We start from the raw sequence: 27,807 nt of genomic DNA on the forward strand, positions 1-27,807 counted from the left end.
ATTCTTGGAGATGACATGCAAGTTATATGCAAACCACTTTTAGAACATTAGGTATTTTGTAAGTAAACATTATGTTATAGAACCTGGCATTTCAAATTCACTTTAAAAATATATGCTTAGGTAATAGAAATAGAATTTAGTCTCTTTTTGAACTATTGTATGTTGAATAGTTAAATCTCAGACCTGACTTCGTGTAAAATTTACTTGACAGATAGGGTCTACAAAAATTTCCGTCCACATGCATCGAACAACTCTCTTGTTGACATAATAAAATGAGCCACAGGCAAATTTTTTTAAAATTTATTTATTTAAATTAGCTTTAAGTATATAGTACATTGGTTAGACATCTATATAGTTCATAAAATGACTCCCCCGCCACCATTGCTCCCTCCCTCCCCTGGCCCTCCACATAGCCATCACATTAATGCTAACGCATTCCCTCTTCCGTGCTCCCCATCACCGTGACCAACTATCAACTAACTACTAATTTGTACTTCTTTAACCCTTCACCCTGTTCTCTCAGCCCCCCAACCTCCTCCCCTCTTTCTGTCACCAAATTGTCCACTATATTTGTGAGTCTGTTTTTGATTAGTTTGTTCTTTTTGTCCCTTAGATAACACATAAGTGAAAACATGTGGTATTTATCTTTATCTGACTTAGGAAAGTTTTTTTTTTTCTATCACTTTTCTTTTCTCCTGAGTTAATGGTGCAGTCATTTTAACTGAGGGGGAGGGGAACATTGAGCAATTTATTGTCAAAATCATAGCGTGAATGGATAATGTACAAAAAGTATATATTCAATATGGTATAGATTTATATTTAGAATGTAGAAAAAAGAAACTGTTTTTTTAAAAAAAGTACAGAATACAACATACAAAACTAGGAAAACATTTTCCTGCCTACATGGAAATATACCAGCTAAGAAAATATATATCCAGGAGATATGCCGTCTTAGAACGGCTTTACATAATTTCCAGAGTTTGGGGATATTTTTGTGTTGATCAAAAAGACGTCACGTGTTAAAAAAAAAAGTTTAAGATACATTGTTCGATATAAATGTGCTACACTTCATTTGGCAAATATGTCATAATTTATTGAATGACTCAATAGGAACTGATATATGTGGATTGCTAGAAAATCTATGCCACTTGAAAATGTAATTATAATTATTGATGACTTATAATCAATGTCTTTTTGTATTGAACAAATGATTTAACCATATTGGTACCTTGTCAAACTTTTAGCTCAGTTGCTAACAAGATGTACCAGGAAAACACAAACAAAATACCTAGACTACTTAGGTCAGTCTCTCTGGAGCTTGGCAGTTGTGCAAAAATATCTCAGGAGAAGGCCCCTCATACTCAGGGGAGGGCAGTGGCAGGCAATAGACAGATATGCAAGGAGGCTTTTGGCATTTGTAAGTTCTGTCAGGTGTTGGCCAGTCATGGACAAAGAGCTAAGATTCGGGCTGCTGAGAAGAGTGGAGAGGTCAAGACTAGGTGAGGGAGGTGTCCAGATTTAGGCCAAATTTCATAAGTTAAGAGCGCGGTTCTGCAAAATAACTGCCCCCATTTCACAACTAATCACAAGTTCGGTAGACCTTAGGCCACCCTTACTTCTGATCAGCCGGCTACAAATCTGGGGGCTCCTATTAACCCTCAGATTTCATAATTTGCCAGAACAACTCAAAGAAGCAAGGAAAGCACTATACTTAAAATCACAGTTTCATTTTAGCAAAAGAATAGAAAGCAGAACCAGACAACAGGCAAAGTCTGGGAGAGTCCCAAATGTGAAGCTTCCAAAATCTTCAGGGCTGCATTATCCTCTGGGCACACTGATAAGTAGCGACACACAAAGTTTTGCCAACCAGGGAAACTCATTTAAACCTCCATGTTCAGAATTTTTATCGTGATTTCATTATGTAGGCATGATTGAATCACCTCAATCTCCATCCTCTTCCTCTCTCCAGGTCACATGGTCAAAGCCAAACCCTCTAATCTCTCGGTTGGTCTTTCTGGCATGACCAGCTCCCCTCCCCTATCCTGGATCATCTCTTAGAATAAACGATCAGGTGTGGTCAGAGGGATCCACCATGGAAAACAAAGACACTCTAGTTACTCTAATAAATTTCATGGTTTAGAATTTACCTTACAGTAACCAGGGACAAAGGCTAGCCAATATTTTTGTGACAGAAGTGGTGAGGGGAGAGTACCAACCTGGGAAAGCAAGCAGAGGCACTTTGAGGCAAAATCCCAGATAGTTAGAGCTGGTCAAGCAGTCAGATTGACATTTTGTTTAGTTCAAAGCCTGTTTTTTTCCGAACTCCTATCACATAGTGTTGCTCTGAGAATATACTGGGCTCATTTCTGTTCTCTATATAGATACGAGGGATTTCGAGACAGTAAGACAATCAAATAACTACAAATTCAATCTCTTCTGAAACTATGTCACCAAGCCTGCCTTCCTCACTGAATTAAAGACATTATTGAAATTCTTTGAGAAGAGAATTATAAAATATTATTTTGTATCACTAGTCTTATTCTTCCTTCTGGTATTTCTCATAAAGTCCATATGTACATTCCAAAAAAAAGTCAATGGCTGAATTCTATAGGCTTTGGTTAATTTAAGGATTTTATTTGGCAATAATAAAAGTATTTTTTAAAAGTATATTTAAACTCAAGTCAGATAAGCTTCTACATTATGTCCAATTATTCACCATTTTTTTCTGAACCTTCTATTTTGAAAATACTTCCTCTAGCTGGCATCTTTATCTCCCTTTTACTTAGATGAGATCTTAACTCTCAAGTAAAAAAACAGATACATACTTACTTAAATTTTTTTAAAACCACTGACCTGTACAAAGTAAACAATTTAAAAACACCACCATCACCAAGGGAAGGGGTCTTATACTGGTCACAACATATTTGGCTTATAGTGATTCTGTTTAACATTGCAAATTATGGAAGCCTCACCTGGAAACATAAAAGCTTATAAAAATCACCCATTGCAAGCTAAACTACTTGGAATACTATTCTTGGTGCAGCCTCAAACTTGTTGGGCATTTTTTAACCCTCTAGGACTTCACAATCAGAAATAGCAGTAATTCAAACATCCTAAGCTTAACACAGAAGATAAAATTGTGAGACCACACTATGATCTGGAACTTAGGTATATACATGAAGTAAATTGGGTGGTATTAAACAGAAAGATAAAGAAAATGGAGAAAAGAGAAAGAAAATGGCCCTAAGATTTCAATACTAAAACTGAAAAAAGAAACTGAAAGAGGATTTAATTCCTAGGTTAAAAAAACCCAGCCATGGCCACATTACATTGAGCTGACTTAAAGTTAATAGAGAAATATCAAGCACCAATTTATCCTTGAAAGTTTTTATACTTGTCATCATTATAGATCATTCATATATTTATCAACTGTCTTTCTGAATTTACCCATTCATATTTTCAATATGTAATATATTTTAAACATTTATATTTGCTCATGTAAAGTTCGGACTTTGGAAATAGTTGTTATTTATTTGTTTCGTGGTCCATGTGGCCAACTGGAAACATCTACTTTCAAAAGCCACTTAAGGACTTCACCTAAAAACTTCCTCAAAGACTAGAACGGATTTTGCTACTTTTGAGGAGAATTTTGATATTTAGGGCAAATTCCCCAGTAGGTAAGGGAGGCTCTTCTTCAAAAGTCACAAAAGACCCAAGCCATTCTGGTTTGTAAGATCCCTACCAGAAATCATCATCATCATTCTTAAGATGTATAAAAATAAGTGATCAAAAAAGCTAATCTATAAGTATTTACTAATGGTTAAGGAAAATGAAAAATTTTCTTAATTCATTAAGTGAAATCATTCATTTGACAAAATTTAACAGGTGTCTAAAGTTTGGATCTTTTGCATTTGAAACTTTAAACTGGTTTGTTCTTCTAGTTAATTCCCCTAACTGCCTCTGAGTCTATTTCCTTGCAAAGATACGATGGCTTTGCTTTTGAGAAATAGATTTCAAAATCTTAACTCTACCAACACTTGTGTTTCAAGATTCAATAATTTTTTCTGCAAATAGTAACCATTTTATTTTTATTTTCCCCTCTCTAATCCTGCTTTATATGAGACTAACTCCCTTCAAATTAATACTACCTTCTTTGGAAACCGATTGTTTTTTTTTATAATAATTTTTTCAATTACAGTTGGCACACAATATATGTTTCAGGTGTACAACATAGTGATTAGACATTTATATGTCTTACAAAGTTATGACCTGATAAATATAGTATACATCTGATGCCATACATAGTTATTACAATATTATTGACTATATTCCTTATATGTTACACCTCCACGACTATTTTGTAACTACCAATTTGTACTTCTTAATCTCTCCCCCTTTTTTCATCCATGCACCCAGACCACCTCCTGTCTGGCAACCATCAAAATGTTCTCTATATCTATGAATTTGTTTGTTTTATTCTTTAGACTCCATATGTAAGTGAAATCACATGACATTTATCTTCCTCTGTCTAAATTACTCAACACAATACCCTCTAGGTCTATATATATTACAGATGACAAGATTTCATTTTTTTTTATGGCTGAGCAATATTCCATTGTGTATATATACAACCTCTTCTTTATTTATTCATCCATTACACCCAGGTTGTCTCTATATCTTGGCTATTGTAAATAATGCTGCAATGATATATGGATTCACATGTCCATTTGAAGTAGTGTTTCAGATTTCTTCGGATAAATACCCAAAATCGAAGGACAGATAAAGAGCTTCCCAGACAAGAAAAAGCTAAAGGAGTTCATCAACCTCAAACCAGTATTACAAGAAATGTTATAGGGACTTCTTTAAGAAGAAGAAGAAAAATCAAAAATACAAATAATAAAATGGCAATAACTACATATCTATCAATAATTATTTTTATTAAATGTATTGGGGCGACATTGGTAAATAAAACGATATAAGTTTCAAATGTACAAGTCAATAATACATAATACATACTTTCAACACCCAAAGTCAAATCTTCCATTACCAAATTTTTCATCCTCTTTACAGTTATCTATCTCCCTCGTTACTTCCTTCCCTGTTCACCATTAAACTTGTCTGTTGTCAATGTGGTTTTGTTTTCTTGTTCATTTGTTGCTTTCAGTTTTTTATCCCACATATGAGTGAAATTATATGGTTCTCAAGTTTTTCTATCTGACTTATTTCACTTAGCATGATTACCTCAAGATCTATCCATGTTGTCGCAAATGGCAGTATTTCATCTTTTCTGTAGCTGAGTAATATTTCATTGTATATATGTACCACATTGTCTTTATCCAATCCTCTATTGAAGGACACTTTGGTTGTCTCCATGCCTTGACTACTGAGAGTAATGCTGCAATGCACATTGGAGTACATATATCTTTACACATAAATGTTTTCAAATTTGGGGGATACTCAGAAGAGCTATTGCTGAGTCATATGGTAATTCTATTCTTAATTCTTTGAAGAACCTCTATACTGTTTTCCATAGTGGCTGCATCAATTTAGAGTCCCACTAACAGTGTATGAGGACTCATTTTCTTCCAAAACCTCTCTAACACTTGTTATTATTTGTCTTATTGATAATAGCCATCGTAACAGGTGTGAGATGTTATCTCATTGTGGTTTTGATTTACATTTCCTTAACAGCTAGTGAAGTTTAGCATTTTTATATGTCTGTTGGCCGTTTATATGTCTTCTTGGGAGAAGTGTCTGTTCATGTCCTCTGCCCTTTTTTTTCCCATTTTATTTATTTATTTACTTTTTATTTTTATTATTTATGGTGACATTGGTTAACAAAATCCAGTAAGTTCAGGCGTACAGTTTAACAGTAAGGCATATATATATATGTTCCACTGTGTCTTTTTTCTTTTCATGGAGGAAAGGAGGGAGGGAAGCCAAGGATGTCTGTCTGTGAGAAAATATATGCCTCATATGGTATATATATGTTTTTTTTTTACACTGTGTGTTTACCTCCCATAGTTAGATTTCTTTCTGTCACCACATATTTGACTCCCTTTACCCCATCTACCTCCCACCTCTGCCCATTTTTAATTGGATTGTTTATTTTATTATCATTGAGTTGTATAAGTTCTTCATATATTTTGGATATTAGCCCGTTATTGGTGGTATTGTTTGCAAATATCTTCTCTCATTCAGATGGTTGCCTCTTTGTTTTGTTGGTGGTTTCTTTTGCTGTGCAGAAGCTTTTTAGTTTGATATAGTTTTATTTATTTTTGCTTTTACTTCTCTTGCCTTTGAGTCAAATTCATAAAATACTGTCTAAGACCAAGGTCCATGAGTTAGTACCTGTGTTTTGTTTTTTTTTCCAATTTATTGTTTGAGGTCATATATTTAGATCTTTGATATATTGTGAGTTAATTTCGGTGTATGATGACAGCAGTTTAGTTTCTTTCTTCTGCCTGTGGCGTTCCAATTTTCTCAGCACCATTTATTGAAGAGGCTTTCTTTTCTCCATTGTGTTTTTGGCTACATTGTCAAAAATTATTTGCTCATATATATTGTGGTTTATCAAATTATTTTAAACGTAAATGGATTAAATGTTCCTATCATATGCTGCCTAAACAAGACTCACTTCTGATCAAAAGGCACACAGAGACTGACAGTAAAGGGATGGTGAAAGATATTCCATGAAAATGAAAACAAACAAACAAACCAAAAGCGGGGGTAGCAATACTTATACCACACAAAAACATACTTTAAAACAAAGGCTATAACAAGAGACAAAGAGATAAAGTAATCTCACTTCTGGGTATTTATCCAAGAAATTTTTTCAATGAATACAATGCAGCACTTGTACTTTAGGTGATCGCTAAAGTCATCAACTCCAATTGCCTAAAATGAAGTCAGGGATCAGATCAAGTTAGGCCTCATATAGAATTCCTTGCTAAGGAATGTGGATTTGATTTTGAATGTGCTACAAGGGCACTTGTACTGGCTTAATCAAGTGTACTTAGAAAAGTCTCTTTGGCTAGAAAATGGATAAGAGTAAGGAGTTGTACACACACACAGTAGGGAGTATATAAACATAGAAAGCATAAAAATAATGGAAAGATACAAAAGGAACTAGGTAGCTGAGAATTCTGGGCAAAGATGATAATGTCTTATAGTGAAATAAGGTTAACAGAGATGGAAAGAAATACATGAGTTAAATATGTATTAAAGAAAAAAAGATAGAGCTTTGTTATTGCTTAGATCCATTAGGTAAAGAAAAGAGGAGATCATGAAGATGAGTTTTTGGTGGGTAACTAGGTAGGTAGTAGGTAGTAGCATCTTTCTCTCAAATAGGAAACTTGGGAAAATTAATATGTACTATGGAAAAAAGACGAGTTTAGTTTTGGAAAAGGTTTACTTTGAGACACCTGAGGAGAAGTCCCACAGGCAGTTGGATATGCATGACAGAAGCTCAGAATGGTTTGTGACAATTTAAATGTGTTATCGATATACAGATTAAGAGATTTGCTGAAGGAGTCTTTGAACAAGAAGAGGAAAAACCAGAACTCAAAGGCAGCCCTGGCTGCAAGACTTTTGGGATTCCCATTCAAAGTGAAAGGATCTATCCAAAGGAAGCTTATGGTTCCTTTTATGGGTACAAAATGAAGATGTAAAATATTTAAATATTATTAATTTATTCAATAAATGATTACCGAGTGTCTGCCATGTGCATTTTAAGATTCTAGAGTTGAGAATAGAGTGTTTAGAAAGGCCAGCTCTTTGTTAATCTTTGAGTGGATTATCCCAAGTGTTACTTTTTTTCTATCAGAAAATGTCTAATAAAAAATTTGAAACAGTGATAGAAGTTATAAATGCTTCCCATGAGCTGACTGAATTTCCTGAGTGCATAACTAATAATGAATTGAAAGTTAACTCTTCTTGGAACATAATTCGCTATGTTTGTCTGTGAAAACAGATGCTGGTCATCTATATTTCTTCTTCAGTATTTTTCTCTTTTACCATCTGCATCTTAAAACAATAAACTCAACAATTACAAAGGGTGGTAATACAAATTGTATGGATGAAATGGTTGAGCCATTTGGTTCCAAAATTCCATTAATGTTTTTAAATACTAAGATATGAGGAGATAAACCCTGCCTTCCACTTTGGATGAATACCTGGACTTCACCTTAACAAATTCAGTTCGAGCAGCCCACATTCTTGTTAACAAAATTAAAATTATAATCTTTATTATTTAGTTAATTAATTATCGTTGGAATCATCAATTGTTATGTAATCCAAAGGGAGTAAAATAAAATTAAGCCCTATTTCTGGGAAAGAAAAGAAAAGGAAGTGGCAGTGAGGAATTTCTTTCAGATAGAAGGTATGGTGAGAGAGTAATAGATAAAAATTCTAGGTCTTCCCAACATCTAAACTTCTGAGCTATAACTTCCTCACCTTTTAAAGGAAGGCAACGTTAGCACCTCTCTTGAAGGAAAATTGTATTTGCTAATAATATACATAAAATGCCTAGCATTGTGCTTCACTCTTAGAAAGTATGATAGTAATATCTCCTTTTTAAAAATAGGATAGATATTTTTAAATTAAAAAAAGAAAATGGACATTATGATTATAGTGAATTACAATGATAAAATATCTAACATTTTTGGGGGGAATAAATAGCCATAAAACAACATGTAAGTGTATATTTGAAAGATGATTTTAAAAAGAATATTTTCTGAAAGATCACAAACTTAACTGAGATTGGCAAACTGAGTGGCTTAGAGCCAGTTCGAATTTTGTTGTAATGCTATTTTATGATTGGCAAACCAGACACTAGCCAGTAGCAATAGAGATGAATTTAGGTTTCCTACTTTAGTTGTGGGTTTTGCATATCGGTTTATAGTATACCAGAAATAAATAGCATGAGCTGTCCTTTTTTGTTGTAGTGTGTTTAAAATAAATTATTTTTGAGATTTTTTTTCAGAGCTCAGAAACATATCAACGACTAGCTATGTAGGTCTAGCAAAGTGTGGATTTAAAAGCCGTGCCCTCAGTAATCTTTCTGCTATCTTATATCCTTTCTGAAATGATCTCTAAAGTTAATTTACTCATTTACTCTGAAGGTGGCATTTTAAACCTACTTCCAGAAAGATAAACATTAAAAGTTTACTTTGCAAGCACTTAAATAATGCCGACTTTTTTTAAATTTGCACCTTACTCCTATGTTTCATTTTTTCCCCCACCAACCTCAATATTTATAGTATCTCTGGAACAATCATAGAACAGTTTTGCAACTTTAAAAACCATCCAGATTTTTCTTTCCCCCTCTGAATGCTCCCCAAGGTACCTGGTCCTGGCAGAGAGCACCTTGAGAAATGCACACCACTTAATAGGCCCCATTCTGCTGAGAACAGAGTATTTGAGATGCAAAAGCTTTTTAAGTATAGTAACATTTAATGCACAGGGAAGAGTTACCTGGGTAATTTACACCCCTTTATCAAAGTAAAATGTTCTTCAATGATTCTTATTACCATGTAATGGAGATGCACTCTACAGCATTCTGTAAAACTTGACTCAGCTGGGTAAACAATCAGTCTGAGTCAAAAAACCAGAGGTGGAATAATTTTTAAAAGAAATATTGATATATTTCAAATATGCACAACACTATAACCTAATTGCTAATAACGTGTTTCTGAGTAAGAATCCTTTTTCTTATTTTGCATAATTAATTTTAAAATTCATTTTGTTAGTGATATCATTTATATGTAGCTTACAAATATTTATGGTGTTCTTACTACATTCCTTCCAACTTAGAAGGTCTTTTCTCTCACAGATTTTAGAATCCGGTTTAAGAAACAAGGCCAAATGATACAAATTAATTAATACAGGAAAACCTTTAAGAAAGTGAGTCCCTTTAAGTAGGTTAAACAACATCCGCATTCTTAATTATGCTACGTATTTGCTCAGAAAATGACTTCTTTGACTATAAATGCTCAAGTTCAATCCAAGTTCATTTGAATAATGGAAGTTAGTAGCTCCCCTCTCTTGGCTTTCCCCAGCACTTTCTCAAATTTCAATTATAATTGCATCATAATCTATGAAATTTCTTATTAGTTTTGTCCTTTGATCTCCTTAAGGTTTCTTAAACTATCCTCATATGCAGGGCTAAGTACAATAACTAGTATATGAGAGATCTTTAGTAAAGAAAAACAAAGCAAAAAGTTTACTTAATGAATGCTTTATCTGTCCCCTTTCTTTCTTATTTTATACATATGGTGCATTAAAATCTGAGTTGGAAAGTCTGGAAGTGTTGGGAATTTGATCAAATCACTTGAGCTCTGTTTCTCATCTCCTCATTTGTTATTTTCAGATCCACAATTCTGTAAACCATTCTAGTAATTTCAACTTGGCAGACAGTTATTTTCTACCTTCTCTAAGTAATAATTTAGTTGCTCAATTCACATGCTTAGTCTAACTAATGCATTGCATATGACAATTATCCTGATTTTAAGAGTATCTTACTTCCTTTACCATTTTCCAGAAGGACAAAGAAAGATTATCTCTAAATTTCATTGTCTGCAATGATTTTTTTAAGTGACCTCCTAGACCACCTTATGGGAATAGAAACAATTATCCAGGGCTCCAAAATTTGCATGAAGCCCTAAAATGTTTTAAAACCACCTCAGGCTGCTGAACAGTAGAACCCCAGGAAAACATAAATTCTATGGCCATTCCTGGGCCTTTATAACTTCAAATTTTAGAGAATTCTCGCCATGAAGACCTTAAAATAATTTGTCTCTTTCTATGTTTGGGGTTTTCCCATGTGCAGGATTCCATGGTGGACGCAAGTTACAATTCCTTTAGAGATTTCTAAGAATCTATACCAATACTTACAGTAAAGAAATCCAAGAGCTTCTGGTGAGCAATGCGGGGACTGGCTGACATATGAGGCTCAATGACAAAGGGAAAACATTCATTGAGTCAGTGCTCTTCAGTCCTGATCAAAGACCATAATTTCACTAAAAGAAGCTGGCTTGTATTAAAAACATTAATAAACATTATGATATTAGGAAAAATAGACCAAGGAAATTTGGCACAAATAGGAATAATATTTTCCTGATCTCTATTCACTGTTGTTATTGAGAATATGTAAAAAATGGACACAAGACCTGAACTTAGTGAAATAAATTCTGGATTTCCTCTGCTAATGGTAGAGTTTTAGAATTTTTTAAGATTCTTTAACATTAAAAAAAAAAAAAAGAGAGAGAGAAAGTAAAAGCAGATGGGACAAATAGAAAATACCTTACAGAAAGAAAAAGATTCCTTACCATTAGCCTTTCTGATTCTAATTATGGAAGACTAATAGTACTTCCTGTTTTAACTACCCTTTTCAAGCAGGAAAAAGCCTACTATTTATTTGCATACAAACAAAATTATAAAAGAGCACACTTTTGTGCAATGAAACATAATGTTATTACACTTTTTTGTAATGGGATTCCCCTATGATTGTTTCGCTGAATCCAATAGTGAATATTTTTGCTACTTACCTAATAAACTTTCTTGAGTAAGACGTCTGACTTCAACTCAATAAAAAAATATATAAAATTTCTAGTTAGAGTTTTTTTAAATTAATGTTGAATTTCTTCAGCTCAATTGTCACTGTTTTCAAGGTTGTCATCAGAAGCTCTTTCTGCCTCATAGTTCCTAGAGTTAATCATTCTTGCACTCTTTCATTGCATTAAACCCCTACAAGGCACTGCATTTTTTCCAGGCACTAAGGATGTAGCAGTGAACAGTGACACTTCCCATTTCAAAGTTGGCCGACAGTTAAGAAATCTAAGATTTTAGTCCATCAATTGGCTGTCTAGAGCTTTAGATGAAGTCAGGTAAAGCCAAGTTAATGTGTTCTTATTAAACACTTATGTGTTCTGTGGCAAATCCCTGAGATTATGCCAGTTTAAAGGTTATTACAGATCTGGGGGTAGATGTGGCAGGTATTACTATCACTCTGTTCATGGTTGTTCTGCTATTTTCACAACCAACCAGGAATGTTCAGCATCTGATAAAGGATCCAGAGCCTCCATTTCCTGAGAGAACTTGAAACCTATATTATCTCAGCTCCTAAACCTTATAGACAGCAACCCAGGGATCCCTAACACTAGAACAAATTGAGCAAAAAGTGGTACATTCCCATTGTTAAAAACAATAGTAAACTGGGGTGTTTTACCATTAGAGGACAAAAACCATTAACATATTCATGATTTTTCATAGACAAAGTATAAAATTTATATTACATGAAGCTAAGAAGTCACTCTCAAACTTGTAAGCAAAAATTCATTTCCTTTCTAGTACATCAAAGAAAGTTTACTTAATTCCAAATGAGAACACATATACATAAAATTCTCCAAAATGTCTATGTTGAGAAATTGTGGAAGATCAAAGGTAAATTCTTCCTTAAGAGATCATATCAGAAAGACCAACATCTACAGTCTCTCACCAAAAAGACAATAGGATCTAGAGCAGGGGTCTGTAAATCTTTTCTGTAAAAGCCTAGAGTATAAAAATTTTAGGCTTTGCAGGCAGTATGGTTTCCATCAGTTACTCAACTCTGCCTTTGTAGAGTGAAAGCAGACATAGACAAGATTAGTAAATAAGCATGCCTGTGTTCCAGTAAAACTTTATCAAAACAGGCAGCTGGCCAAATGTGGCTCACAGGCCATAGTTAGCCAACTCCTACTCTATATTCTGAGTAAAGGTAACATTTCTCATATTTCTTTAAGTTCTCACTTCTATTTTATGTCCTATCACATAGTGAAACAAACATAAGTATTCACCTTAAATTGTGAAGGAGATATAATTTTTCATTTATCATCAGATATCATTTGTAATAAAGATGTCCTGATGAAGGATTTCCTCAGAAACCTAACGTTTACACATTTCAATGCTATTTGTTTCTACATTTATAAATTTTGATAATTTTTCTGTATTATCGATCATTATCCTTCATCTTATAGTAAGTGCAACTTATACTTCAGTTTGGGTGAATGGCTAGAGATAGTCTTAGGGGTACTTGAACTATCTGGGGGCATATATCTACATCAGTTTGCCTCAGTCTGCAGTGATTTTCCAGCTGATATTGCCATTACCACTGCCTTTTATATCTGTTATCAATATCAGTGTGTCACTTTCAAGTAATCCCTTTTCTTATGTCCATATTTCCTCCCACCATAGTCCCATGCATGAAATCTGCTCTCTACTGAACTGATTTCTAATTGAAAAATCCAGATAACCTAGTTCTGGCCTCAAATAAGTCATCATAAACCCAATATTAGTCCTCGACCCTTTGAAGGAGGGCTGCATTTCTTTTCTGGGGGCATCGACTTTACATATGTTATTTTCCATAATACTCAAAAGCTTGGTTGCTTGTTTCTTGGGTTTTGGCTAGGTTCCAAAACACTGAGGTTGCTGGAAGTTTGATTAACAGGTAAATAAGGAGTTTTCCTAGTGTACTAGTGTATTTCCAAGTTGTTTATTTGAAAAAATTAATATGAGATTTTTTTTTCTTTACTGATTTTGCTACATAAAATTTACTCTGCTTCGTATCCTGCTTATCTCTGACTTTGTTTTGCACAGTGGATATCAACACGGGGCCACATAAGAGTCATTTAGGAAAGCATTTGAAAAATACTAAACCCTAGGTCCCACCATGTAGAGTTTTCTGCTCACTTGGTTTGGGAGACAGAGAATAGGTATTAGTCGGTTTTTGTTTTGTTTTGTTTTGTTTTGTTTTCATTTTAAGATTCCCAGATGATTCTCAAGTTAATCAAGGCCTAAGGACCACTGGTTTTCTATATAAGTTCTTTTAGGAGTTTGTATAAAGGATACAATATGGAATGGTTTATACTAATACTTCTCTTTCTATTTTGTGGCATAGAAATTTAACACATAATAAATATGGAGTCTAACAACTCTGTCTTCTTGAACAATGCCCTGCAAGCTTAACTCCAAGTGGCTGCATTTCAAAATATATACTTTTTGGATGATCTCACCATGTAGAACATGTAATAAGGCTTGTGCTGTCAGTGTGAAATCTTTTATTTTCTTTTCTTCGTTTGACTAATGTGTCTTAAATGATTGTTTCTGATAACTGTGAAGCCATGTGAATGTTATCATCATTCTCTCGTTCACAGCACCAGAAGAATGGGCCACGACCCGCTCCAGCCTGAAGGCACCACCACCAAGGTCAGCCAGAGGGGTATACAGGGAGCACCCCTATGGTAGATATTGAAGGTCCTCCTCACCGATGACCTCACCTCAAAGACAATTCATAGCCTGTGGTCTCCACATAAACAACAACAAGACAAGTAATAGTCCTTTTTTTTTTCCTATTCTAAGGATAACTGCTCATGATTACTCCCATATATTTCTTGTATTTCCCTACTGTTGGCGTGACATTGACACTAGTATTATTTTACAAAACGGACTAAAAGAGACATTGGCAAGCATTGTCTATAAACCATTCAGAAGGATAATATTCTCTTGGTTGTTTTCATTGTTGTGTGTAACTTTTTTTTTCTTTTTTCTTTTTCTTTTTCTTTTTTTTTTAAAGAAAGAGCATGAATTTGTTAACAGATTTTGAGTCTCAATCAACTAGCAAAAACTTTGTTTAGGGTTGCTAAAAGACTGTAATATGATTTTTGAACTAGCTGATAATAAAGTTGTAGATAAGATGTTTTAACCTGTCTTTTAATATCTGTTAGTTAGATGAAGATGTTCGATATTAAGTTTGTAAATTTAATTTTAAATGCTGTTTTAATGGGGTTGAAAACAAGCAGCTACTGTATGTATGTAGCTAACTGAATTTGTTCAGTGTTTTAACCTGTATTTGTTAAAAAAAAAAACAAAAACACACATAAAGTTCCATGTGTAAGCTTCTTCTAAATAGGAAACCACAATTTGTCAAATATGTTTGCCATAATTTGTCAATAAAGCTGAAAACTTTTGTAAAAACTAAATTTGGAATTACTTGTTTTCTAGCTTTAAATGCCTGCTTTATTTCTTCTTCAAGAGATGCCTAAAATGTTTTCTATTTAAAAATTACAAAAATGAACCCAAGCCTGTTTTAAGATATTTGTGTAATACTTAAAAAAATGTATTAATAACTTATGGTTGTTAAATAATTTAAAAGTTAACAAACTAAACTGTTACATGAATCATGGTTAGTAAACACTAATGTATAACATGTTAATGGAGAAAAATGGATTTAGAATAATAAATGGATTTTAAACTATCCTCTAAGCTTTATCTTGCTAAACACAAATTCTGATTGACTTGTTTGCATTAGCATGTCTCTCGTGAGAAAGAGTAATGGAGTATAAAGAGGTAAGATTACCACTTACCACTGTCTAAATGCCTAGTTCTTCAACCTTTGAGTTTCCCCGCACATTAAATATCCCATCCAACATGTAAGCATTGCGTAGATTCACTTTATTGTTTTCACTCAAAGGAGTGCGTGGACTTCATTTGCGTAGTTTATAACAATTTGTTTTGACAAACAAATCATCAGTGTCACTGGCCAGTTGTTGCTATTCAACCTCAAAAACTTTATTTGTAATTTTCAGTGCTAAATATCACCGCCCTTGAAGGCAGTTTAGAGGGCTGATATTTCTTTTGAGACTATCAGACTTGATGGCTGATGATTATTAAGGAAATATGTCGCAGGACTCAAAGGATGACTAAACGTTAAACAGGTAACACTAATAGTAACTCTGTAATTTTGCCTATGCAACAGTAATGTTAAATATTCTCAGTTATTAAGTTCCTGATAGTTAAAAAAGTAAACCTACAAAAATATAACAAATAGGTCTATAGGTTATTAAAACAACTAATTAACATTAACTAGAGGCACCAAAATTATTTTACAATATATAACCCTCAAGGTAATAAACAGAACTAAAATTAACAATAATAGTAATGCAACTCTTGCTAACATCAAACGTAAGCTAAATTTTGATGGAAAAAAGAAAGTGAAAGACTTGATGGTAGGAATGAATGCCAAAACTATTAATCTTTTAAATACAGTTTTTTTGTTTATGGTGGCTTTTGTCGATGTGATTGGTTTACTTTTTTGCTGCTAACCAGCTTAGGCATATTGCTGTTCAGTTTCTGCAGCTGGAGTTGCATGCTAATAGTTTTATGAAGTGTGTGTCTGTCATCAATTAAAATTGTAAATATTTGCCTTTCACAAAATGCTATTGCGTTATATTTAATTGTTTTTTATTCTTTCTCACTGTTTCAGGTACCCACAAGCAAAGAGCATATAATTGAATAGCAGAAGTGATGGGCTATGAAGGATAGAGGTAAGCTTATTTTTTTATTTTCTCTGAAATAGATCATCTTTACCCACATGAAGCTATGGCAGTGAACTACAACCCCGAATGCCACTTGTTGAAATACTGAAAATTCTTGTCAAGGAACTGAGTTATTATATTTTTTTTCTTTGAAATAAAGTGATCCAACTTGCTATTTACCTAGAAAGACTTTCTGAGGTTATTTAGAAGCTTGTCAAAGGAATTGTGAATTAGTAGTTAATATTCAGCACTTTTCTTTGCTATGAACTACTATAAATTACCTCTATTTAACTGTACAAAGAAAGAATAGTAAAACTTTTGCCCTGAAGATATAAAAGAAGGAAATCAATATTGTTCACTGAGCTGGAGGGATGAGAAAGAAACCCCATAACCAACTCACTGCCTACCCCTTGTAAATGAGATAATAGTTAATAACATTAACATTTATTTAGTCAAATAAAATAACTAAACTCACCACTATTTTCTGCATTTATCTCACTGGATTTATCTGTAAACTTCTTGTGTCTCACCTGCCATTCTATTTAATTTGGCTAATGTTTACCGAGTATAAAGCACTATTGGAAATTGGAACTTGATTTCTGTACACAAGAACTTGAAAACTTTAGCCAATAAACTTCAGACTGAAAAAATGCAAAGGCAGTTGTTATGAAATCCACAGACTGCCCTGACATTCAGAAATTGAAATGGCCTTGCCATGATATTTGAAATAGAGTAAAACCCAAGTCGTCTTCTGTCTGGTCCTCTTTTTATTACACAAATATCCAAATATCTGCAATACAGTGTCTCCTTAAACAAGTGTCATAAAAGAGAGAGCCTGGAGATTCCTTATGAGTGGAGGTAGGGCAGAAACTGAGGGAATCAGGGAATGAAAGGGGTAGCCTATTCATTGATGAGGAAGGGAGCGCCACCTGGTGAAGGCAATAGGCTATACCAATTTGTGGAGTCCAAAGAGTTCAGGAAGTATTCGAGAGGAAACCAGTTCTATGGACCCTGAAGGCCAGATTCATGAAGGCACAAAGCATACGCAAAGCCCAGAGAGGTGGGGTCCAGTTAGGTCGCTGTTGTCCCTGAATACTGTGTTAAATTTTCAGATTTTTTTGGAAAAAATAAAAGAAAGCCACTGTAGTTTCGAAGTAAAGAATTAGAGCTATTCCCTGAAGGAAATTATCCCAAGTAACCAGGGAAAACCTCACATTTAGTCAGTTTTGTAATTACTAATGCTTCTTCATCTGAGATAGCTTTTCTAAAAATCAAATTGTTAAAATAACTATTTAATACTGTACATGCTTCAAGTAATCAAGTCTCTTTGTTAAGCTGTAGAATCAATGATCAAGTTACAGAGACTGCAATTCTGACATTATGTTTATCAGTAACTTCCCATATCTGACTGACTGTGAAAAAATGTTAGTTTTTATAAACCAAGGGGAGAAAGAATCTCTAATCCAGATATTTTATGTATTATTCTCCCTTGATCCTTTTCAAACAATAGGCTTGATCTTATAAAGTAAGGAAAGAAAAACCAGTCACAGTTTGTTACTATTTTGATATATCGATCAATGTTTTATAATTATTTTATTGTTGCTGTTATTGTTTTATAACCCTGTGGCTCTCTCCATTCAGAGTAGATCTTTGAATTCATTAATGCGGGCAGAGCTCTCAGCAGAAATAAGAGAAGAGAACATTCTTGGCTATTGAGTTTAAAAGTAAGAATTTTTAAAGCTCAGAAACAATAATTTGTAAGAAAGGGGATTTTGAGTTTCAAAAACATGCATTTTGAGTAGGCTTTAAGTAGGAGACAAAGTTTATGTGTTAACAATAGGTTTAAAAGACTCTCATCCATAAATAGATAGATACATAAATAACCCCTTTCCATCTATCTGTCTCCATGCATCTACAAAACAAATATTGTCTAGAAGAAAGCTAAAGCTAAAGAGGAGGCGACAGCTAAGATAGTGTGGCCTTAAGCATGAGTTTCCGTACACTATATCAATTATCCAATAAAAGCCTGAGATAGTTTTGGAATATAAAAGGGACCTTTGTCTAAAGTGGAACCTGAGGATTCAGCATACTTCACAGTGTTCCCCACATCAGTGTTCCATGTGCAATTCTGTAGAAGAATGTTTCTATAGAATGTTTCTCCGTGCTGGCAAAAGTGAAGCGGGTGGGGCAGAGAGAGCCACATATACAGTCGCCTCTACAGGAAGGCAGGGGAGTATTCAGTAGCATCTGCATGAACTAACACTGACCAGGATACAGATGTATCAGTGGACACAACGTGGAAAAGTGACCTGGCTGAGTTTATTTTTCTCTGCCCAGCAGTTTGGGGACTTGAGATTGAAATCAAGCTGAGGTATAAAAAAATATAATTACACATACATTGCTGTTGTTTGTGACATAACTTGTCTGACTCTTAAAATAATCAAAAGTGAATATAGTAGGTTTTTCTGGCAAAAGGGAATGAGAATTACTCTGTTAGTGGCCTCTCAGCAAAAAACTTTGATAGAATGAAAACTGTTCCAAGAGTGGCCTATACTAATGAACATCTGCCCAGTCAGAGGGTGCCTTCTTCTCTTGTCAGTATCAGACTATGGTCCCGGGTCCTATGTGGATCCCTTCATGACATCATGTGTGTTCTCACTAATTTCCAAGTGCTGGTTCCCAAAGAGAGCAGAATAGGTACCCTGCCAGTTCTAGAGTCATTGCCAGTACAAACATTCTCATGTCTGACATTTGCCTTTTTCAAATCATACAAACGTGAATGGCAAATTAAGCTTTTTAAATTACAGTGGGTTCCATCTAAGTGTAGTTGAAATTATCTGTGTGCGTGCTCCATACATTCTATCAGAAAATGCTATAACTCTTGGCACACTAATGATCCTCTGACCACAAGGAACTCAGCAAAACACCAAAGGTGTTGGGCACTAAACAAAGTATATTAATAGTAATAAAACATTAATAAGTAATAAAGTCTTTTTGTCTGCTTCTTTTTGTCCAGCAAAAAGTTTTACTACATTCAACTCCGATTAAATCAGAATCAATTTGATGCCAGTTAAGAGACCAAATAGTGCTTTTAGGTCTTATTTGCAATATTTAGGTAATTATTGCTTTCAGTATATTAATGGAACTAAGGCCACTTAGCTTAGTAACAATTGAAGTATTAACAGTTTTTAAAACTATTTGGAATAGAATGACATTAAAAGTTCTCATTAATTCTTTTAATGAAAATTTTTTTTAAATGTGTTATTAAACTATTACTCTTGTTCTTTTCATTCTTTACTTAAAAATAGATTGGTCCTTTGAAAACCACAAATGCCCCTTAAAAATGTAACCCTTTAATTATATAGCATTCTCTCTCTATTTCTGTCTCTTCATTAATGTAATATAGAAGCCTGTAGGAGGTGTATGTGTGAGCGTCTGTGCGTGTGTGTGTGTGTGTGTCTGTGTGTTAAAGGGAATAGAGAATAGTGATCCATAATCTGAGTTGGCTGAATATCAAGTAGCAGTTTCAGTATCGAGGGGCTGCCTATTACTGAAAACTCCACCTGTTTGACACTCTCGCAGGTTCCATGGGAAGGTTTAATACTTACTGCAAAAGATTATTTAATAAATGATTGAAAATATCCAATTGTATGGTAATTTACAAAATCGATGACATGATTTATATTTTGTATGAAGGCAGAGTATTGATGATGATGATGATGATAATAATAATAATAATAATAATAATAATAATAGTGGTGCTGTTCCTTTTCCAAGCATACTTGCCTGACAAGGTTCTAGAATTTTCATGTAAAAACTTAGACGAAACGTCTGTAATCCTTATAACAACCTTTCAAAGGAAGTACACTTAACCCCATTTTAAAGCAAAATTGAAAGAGGAAGAGGAAAGAGAAATTCAGAGGTTTAACTAATTTCACAGTTAATATACAGCCAAACCGATATTTAAAAGTTTGATAACCCACGCATTTTCCAGAATGCTATGGTGATTCTCTGCTTTCAGTGAATTTGATTGAAAAGAGAATCTAAAATCTCAAATAGCCTTATCATAATTTCTATTCTATAGCAATATGATGAATCATGACTTTAAAAATTTATGATAAAAAATTATGATAAAAAAGTTTAACTTGAAATGCATCTTTACTTTGATCTTTCCTCAAACATCATTCTTTCTGATTTTGTCATAGAAAAATATAGAAGAATTCTACGTTTGTCATAAAGCAAGACTACAGTTTCGTAGAACAAATGAATTCATTTATAATCTAAGTTCTATTTTGACATTAAAAAACACATGATTAAATAAGCATGAGAGCAATTTCAGGCTTTTATTGTTTGATCTATAAATCAGAACTCTGCTTTAAAGTATGAGACTCAATTTCAAACCAGAAATATCTTCATATAAGCCATGCAGTCATGTTTTGAGAACACAAAGTGAAAGTATCACTCAATGTTAAATATTTAAAAACAAAGCATTTCCTGTTGCCAATATATTGTGTAGCATTTGTCTGGATATCCTTATGTCCTATTAAAATATTTGAGTTAGCTGTTCTTGTTGACTGGCAGGCACCAGTCTTCATACCATCTTAAAGTTTAATTTTCTAGTCTCTTTACATAGTATCTATTAATTCATACTCAAAAGATTATTTACATTGAGGGGAAAAGGTCACTCTACTTGATATGCTGTCTTATATCTTGGTCTCTTACACTTCCTTGTGAGAAGAATTGAGAAAACAGGAGAGGAAGTTGTCTGATTCATATACTACTAGATGCCTTAACAACAGCCAGTTTATTATCTGGCCTTTACCATAAAAAATTACAGAATTGGTAACAAGTTACTAAACATGATTTTTGTTCAAGCTTTTGTTCCACCATGGTTTATACTGCACAGTGGAATATAGTGAATGATCTATTTCCAAAGATATTTGGAGAAGCTTGGATCTTCTTCTTAGAAGAAGCAAATGTCACCACTCGACAAAGGTTTCCTACCACCTTTATGCCTCTAAAGATGACTTCTATCAGTAGGAAAATGTTCCTTCCCCTGTCTCATTCTTTATTTGCCCTAACACAGGTGTTCCCTTTTTCCTTTATTTTAACCTCATGCCTGCCTTTTTTGACATCAGGACATTTTTCAACTTCTCTGATACATCTGGTCCTTCCCTTCCCAATGTGTGTTGTCATTTTTCCAACTGCACACGGGAATGTGAGAAGACAGAAAGGCAATTGATGACTGTAGAAGAAAGAACACTGTCCAATCTATTCAGTGGAGCCCTTACATTAAGAGATGTTTACTGGGTTAATTATGAAATCAATATGTGTCTATTGTAAACAAAAAAGTATGAAAAGAAAAAAATCACATTTAATTAAAACAGAAATAACAACTGTTAACATTTACTTATAGCCTACTGGCCACAAATTTTGATTTCTTAGTTATAAAGTATAAGGGGATCCAATAGGTCAGAAAATACCTGCAATTTAAGTTCTCTGTTTCAAAATATAAAACCCGAAAATTAAAAATCAATAAACTTACATATAGAATTCACTAAGATCAGTGTATAATGTCTGTGACTGGAATGAAAACAGTTTTAAATGTCTTTAAACAGGGAAGATTATATTTACAAGTTGCATAAAGATCATCTTGATAATGGAATTAATGTTGAATTTTTAAACTGTTTCTTTCAACTTTCCTGTTGTGCATTTAAGAATATAAATTCATGTACTGATCAATAGATAATAATTTAGAACTAATATTAAGTATACTGCCTTATGCTTTTTTATAAGGCAGTGATTTTTAAAATAAATAATACCACATTTCATCAGAGAAACTTCTCTGGAATCTCTTTATATTTGATAACTTCAAACAAAGTACAAATTGGTTTTCAACTTAAAAACTTTTTTTTTTTTTCATTTCCAGTCAGTATATCATTCAGGTACCAATAATGGTTACCTTAGAATATGACAGAATTGCCTGTGAATTGGTATTGGTTTTTTTGGAGATTTGTTTTTATTTTGGATTTTTTTAAATATACGCTGCTTTGTTTTGTTTTTTTAGTTACAAAAGTAATTCATACTCGGAGTTTAAATAATTAGACTGCATAATGTAAATATGTAATCTAAAAATAGAAAGTCCATAACCTTACTCCTCAAAGATAACTCTCAACAGATTGGTTTATATTCCTTCTGATTTTCTTTCTCTCCTTTTTCTTTTCTTCTTCTATTCCACAGCTGCCTGTTATTTATTTATTTATTTGAAATGGGATTCTGCTATATACATATATACAATTTTAATTTTCAGAAGTGAGGTGAATTTTCTTTCTTTGTGAATAGCCATTTCCATAAGGTTGATTTGTATGTGGAAGAGTAAAGTTGCATTAATACACTATGAAATTTTAACTCACACTGCACGCTCTAAAGTATAAGTGAAATTACTTTAACTTTTCAAGCTTCATTTTTCTTACCGGTAAAATGGAGATAATAATAGCACCTACTCATAGAATTGTGAGGTTTTGAAAAGTAAAGTAAAATCATATAAGTGTATGTATATCCTTCACGAATTTAGTTAATATTCTCCCCAAAATTATTTTTCCTTGACTGAAAATTTTTACTTTAAGATATCTTCATGGTATGTATCAAATGTGTTAAAAAAAAAACAAACCTAGTTTAATCCATAAAAATACTCATATTATCTAAGTTGATTCGCAGCTTAGACATTTTAAAATTATCCTTTACTAAAATATTCAGCTAATGTAGACTTTAGAACACAGTTATAAAAATGCTCATTATTATATTTTCTTTAGCAATCATATATTGGATATCTTCATAACAGGTATTATAAGATATGCTTATACATAATAATCTCATAATAATGCTACACATATATTGTTTACATTGAAATAAGGCTAAAAATGAAAGTAAGATTAGCAATAATTCGATATAGTTGTTTCAATAATGTGATGAAAGAGGCATTTGCAGTAATGCAATACATAATACTCGTCAAGCACTAGATTAAGTATTTTTAGGAATGACTGAATATATTTTCTCAACAACCCTAGGATATAAATTCTAGGGTATCCTCATTTTCTAAATGGGAAAACTGAGCCTGAGAGAGAAGAAGCAACCTACCCAAAGTCACATCACTGGGCAGTGGGGTGGCCTCTAAACCCAGGCAGTCACAATCAGAGACCTTATCCTTAACCGCTACACTCTACTCTCCCCTCCGATTTTAATGACAAGTTTTGTAGTAAACTAATTTGAGAGGGGGAAAAAAATGCAAATGTGTAATTTATTTTTCAAGCTAGTCAAAAGTAATTAAAAGAAATTCTTTACTATGAATATTTCCAAGATGAGTACTAACTTTAAAGTCTGACAATAAATTGCTAAACACCTCTATATGCATAAGCCAAAATATTCAGAATCTCTCTTTTCCCTGGATTATTCCAAAAACAAGTTTTATGTAACCCTAAACTCTGTATATGTTGTGCCTGAGTGTATTTATCCGTCAGTCTTACTATTGATTAAATGGAAGCTATGTGTATCTAATTATAGCATGGTGGTTGAGATATCCTAAATAATAAAATAACATAAAACTTCAATGAAAAAGATATGAAATTTAAATAAACTATAAAAACATATTTCTAGAAAAATAGTCATCGTTACTTACTTGTTTACTAATGGCATGCTCTATTGTATTGATTTGGCCTAATTAGTGTGATCATAAAAATAAAATATAGGTTTCCTTTACTATCTCTTGTTTTATCAATGATCCACACATTGAAATGTGTTTTATACTTTATTAAATTTAATAATAGGATACCATAATGAGGGTGAACATAGGAAAAAGAAAAAAATGGTTTAGAAAGAAAAGATATGTAGCTGGGAGGGTGAGAAAGAGTCATTAGAAGTGCTAAGATAAAATAGGTAGTAATATGAAAAGAAAAGAATGTAATTTCTGAGATCTAAAAAATCTCATAAATCATCATTTGCAACTTATCAGATATGGCAGTAACTTTAGAAATTTAAAATATGCTTTCCTTTTACAGCAAATACAGAACATTATGCTACTGAATATATCTAGAACTTCTGTTGTCTGTCTCAGAACGATCACTTTCTTAGGCCATTGCATTTTCCCTTCACTTCTACCAGAAGATATTCTTTACCACTTCAGAAAATTTCTGTGTCCAGTGTTGGGTAAAGAACAAATATTTGCCCCAGCTTCTCACAGTATACATTAATTCAAACTTGTGCTTTTAGAAAATTACAAATTATTGAATATTTTATACTGATGTTTGAGAGATACTATACTCCAATCTATATTTGAAGAATCCTGTAGTTTGGCATACTATACACTATGAGTTGAAAAATAGATCCTTTTTGAAGCAATAACTCTATAAAAATTCTCAATAAGAATTGTTTATTTGTTGTATTTGGATTATTAGAAGATTGTCTAACATAAGATATAAAGGTTAATTACTAATAGAGCTAGCTATCACATAAGGAAAAATGTCATCAAGTGCAGCATCTTCGTTTAAACATGTTCAAGAAATATTTAGGGGAAGAACCTCTCCAAAATAACTAACCATCTTTTTATAAATGATAGCATCCAGTGGTAGAAAAGAGATCAAGATTTTATGAGACAATACTGTTCATATGCAGTAATTATTAAATATCTTTTAATAAAAAACACTGTTAATCAAAGTTTTGAGATTTACTTTTACCTTCATATAAATGTTTACTCCTAACTTTAATAATTGACATTTAGATACCTCCTAAAGACATGTCATAATATTGAATACTTAAACCCAGCATATTGGTATAAGCAATTACTCAAAATCAAGAGCCTAATCATTACAAAAATGTACACTGAATTTGGAATTCTAAATTAAGTAATAATTTTTCTGATTTAGCTGGAAGAGAATGAAATTAATTAACTAAAAGTATAAAACACTAAGAAATTAATAGATACATTCTAATTTTGATTTATAATACATCAAAATTGAGACTCCATTTCTTTAGCATCTATGATTATCAGAACTTCAAAAAAAACCTGGGTAATCATTTTACCACTAGATAAAAATTAGCATAGCTTTGGCCATCACTTTTCTGTTCATTAGTCCTTCCATTTTAAAACCAAAAACAAAAACAAAACTTTATGACTATTAGGTAATTGAGATTTTCAATGCCCTGTGAATTTCAAAATCTAATTTTGGATCAGTTTGCAAAGGCCAAAAAAAGGCACTGTAATTTTTTATTTTAAGCCAAGTACCATTTTGAGGAAAACGTCTCAGAAGTTTTGAGTCTAAGTTAAACAGAACAGCAATTGATCTTGATTTAATTTACTAAACAATTTCATTTAGCAATGCAGAGACTTAGGATTTTTCCATGAGTATAGTCATCTGGAAAGATTTTGCTACCTGGTCCAATTTATCTTTGTTCACCTTGATTATTAAAGTATGTTGCAAGGACTCAGAAATATCTATTTGTCAGGAAGCTGCTGTTGAAGGAAAACAGCAAATCAATATAGATTTTAACTTTTACAATTAATTTGCTGTATTACACTGTATAGAAAACATACTAGCTCTTTTTGTGGTATAAAAGCAGTGTGTATGAGAGTCTTAGGTTTACTAAGTTTCCAGGTCAAACCTCATTCCTGAATTTGACACGAGTTCCTGAATTCTCACTCCGTGGTCAGATAGCTGAACTGTGCAATCCACTTCAGGTTCTGATGTGCTCAGAACCTCACAGATTTCTAGTTAATACTGAGATCAAGAAATGCACTTTCTTAGTAAGCATAGATGGCTAATTAAAATATTAAGGTTCATTATATAAATAAGATACAGCACTTAAGGTTCAAATAGTAAAACAAGTACATATATTTGGTGATGAGATCGTTCTTGCTGCCTTCCTCACGCAATGCAGGGGAAAGAAGGGTCTAGAAATGCAGTAAAAATGAGAGAGAACTTTAATTACGTCTACAATGTCCATGCCAATAAAACAGTAAGATTTCAATAGGCTACAGAGTGTTTCTAGAGCATGTATTTATTTATAAAGATAAATTATTTGAAAACGACACTTGATAAATATCTTATTAGGGAGTATTTTCTTCTCTCCTGAGGATGGATTTGTTTTTAGCATGTTAAAATAATTTATAACTGCTTTATTTTATTTATTCACTATTACTGCATACCTTATTTCTCAAAGTAACCCTGATTAATGTAATGCAGCTGCATTCAATTTTATAGACTTACCAAGTTGTAGAAAAGACACATACCTTAGTTCTCAAATCATTCGTTTTATAACTAAGATTTAATTCTTAATAGAATCATAGCCAAATCAAAATAGTTAACTTATCAGACTGTTCCTAAATATAGTAGTTTTATTTATTTTTAATCACCTTCAATGTACAAATAGACAAAATGGAATTGGAGACCAGAAATTTCAGGACAAGGCACAGTCTGTTAATTTGTCACTGACTATATATTACAATGAAATAAAACTTCAAAATAAAATTATTGGAGCACAAAATAAGCTATGAATGGGCTTTATGATGAGGAAGAATAAAAATGAGATCTTATATTGTATAGAATATCTATTTCATAAATATCTTTAATGTTGGGTATGCTTATCTCTTGAAAAGATATTCAGATCTTGCCAGAACTTAAGTGAATGAATAAGATTCTTACTTTATACTTTAATGAAATTTGTGTAAGTTTTTTATAGTCCATATCACATACTTACTCAGCCTCTAATTTTATTGGTTAGGCATTTTGGAAAGTTTATCTTTTTCCTACTTTAAAACAGTGAGGTTTAGAAATAAGTATTATCTATTAAACTGATAATCAGTCCAAAATAGGACATTTGCCAAAATTAGCCAACAAACTGTCAACTCTCTTTTCCACTTTGCATTTGTGGAGAATGTAAGCATTACTTACAATTGATTCAGTTCCTCTCAGATTTTGAAATATACTTTTATAATGGAGTTAATAGAAAAAATGCATTCCATAAAACACTTAAGTATCATCTAATAATTCTGAGTGCTTTTAACACCAAAGATTTATGTCTCATATTAACATAGTAACACCCAAGGCTTATTCTTAATATTTTATCTCCTAAAAGATTTTCTTCTACTCTTAATTTTTGACATATGAAAATCAGCTATAAAATAACTGGGGAACATACTATATGGATTTTTAATTGGACATAAAATTAAAGATTTATTATTTCATTTCTAATCAGTTTATCTACCAAATGCCCACTCAACATATTTGAATGTTTATGCCACATGTTATTTGCTCAGTAGCTTCAAAAATAGACTAGACATTAATTAGAATATTAATTAGTATCTAACAATATGTAGAATTAGAAAAAGTATATCCAGTTAAGTTGCAATGAATTTGGTTTTAATATCAAGTAATGATACATTTAAAAATTATAATAAAAGTCAATT

At 32.7% G+C, this 27,807-nt stretch overlaps 1 protein-coding gene across 2 annotated transcripts in view; it reads left to right on the forward strand.

Moving 5' to 3' along the window:
• KHDRBS2 (KH RNA binding domain containing, signal transduction associated 2) overlaps positions 1-27,807 on the forward strand; it is a 498,248-nt gene that overhangs the window by 466,547 nt on the left and 3,894 nt on the right. The window contains exons 9-10 of one of the 2 annotated variants that reach the window (XR_003044470.1): positions 14,190-14,363; positions 16,298-16,358. Coding sequence is in view for 1 of the 2 variants with exons in the window: in XM_006926413.1 (XP_006926475.1) it covers positions 14,190-14,287 (98 nt within the window). In the remaining variant the exon portion in view is untranslated. Of the gene's footprint in view, positions 1-14,189; positions 15,291-16,297; positions 16,359-27,807 lie in introns of those variants that run through there. The other variant, XM_006926413.1, reaches the window with a different exon arrangement.

Source organism: Pteropus alecto, unplaced genomic scaffold (genome assembly GCF_000325575.1).
Source record: "Pteropus alecto unplaced genomic scaffold, ASM32557v1 scaffold7, whole genome shotgun sequence".
In the NCBI taxonomy this organism is placed as follows: Eukaryota; Metazoa; Chordata; class Mammalia; order Chiroptera; family Pteropodidae; genus Pteropus; species Pteropus alecto.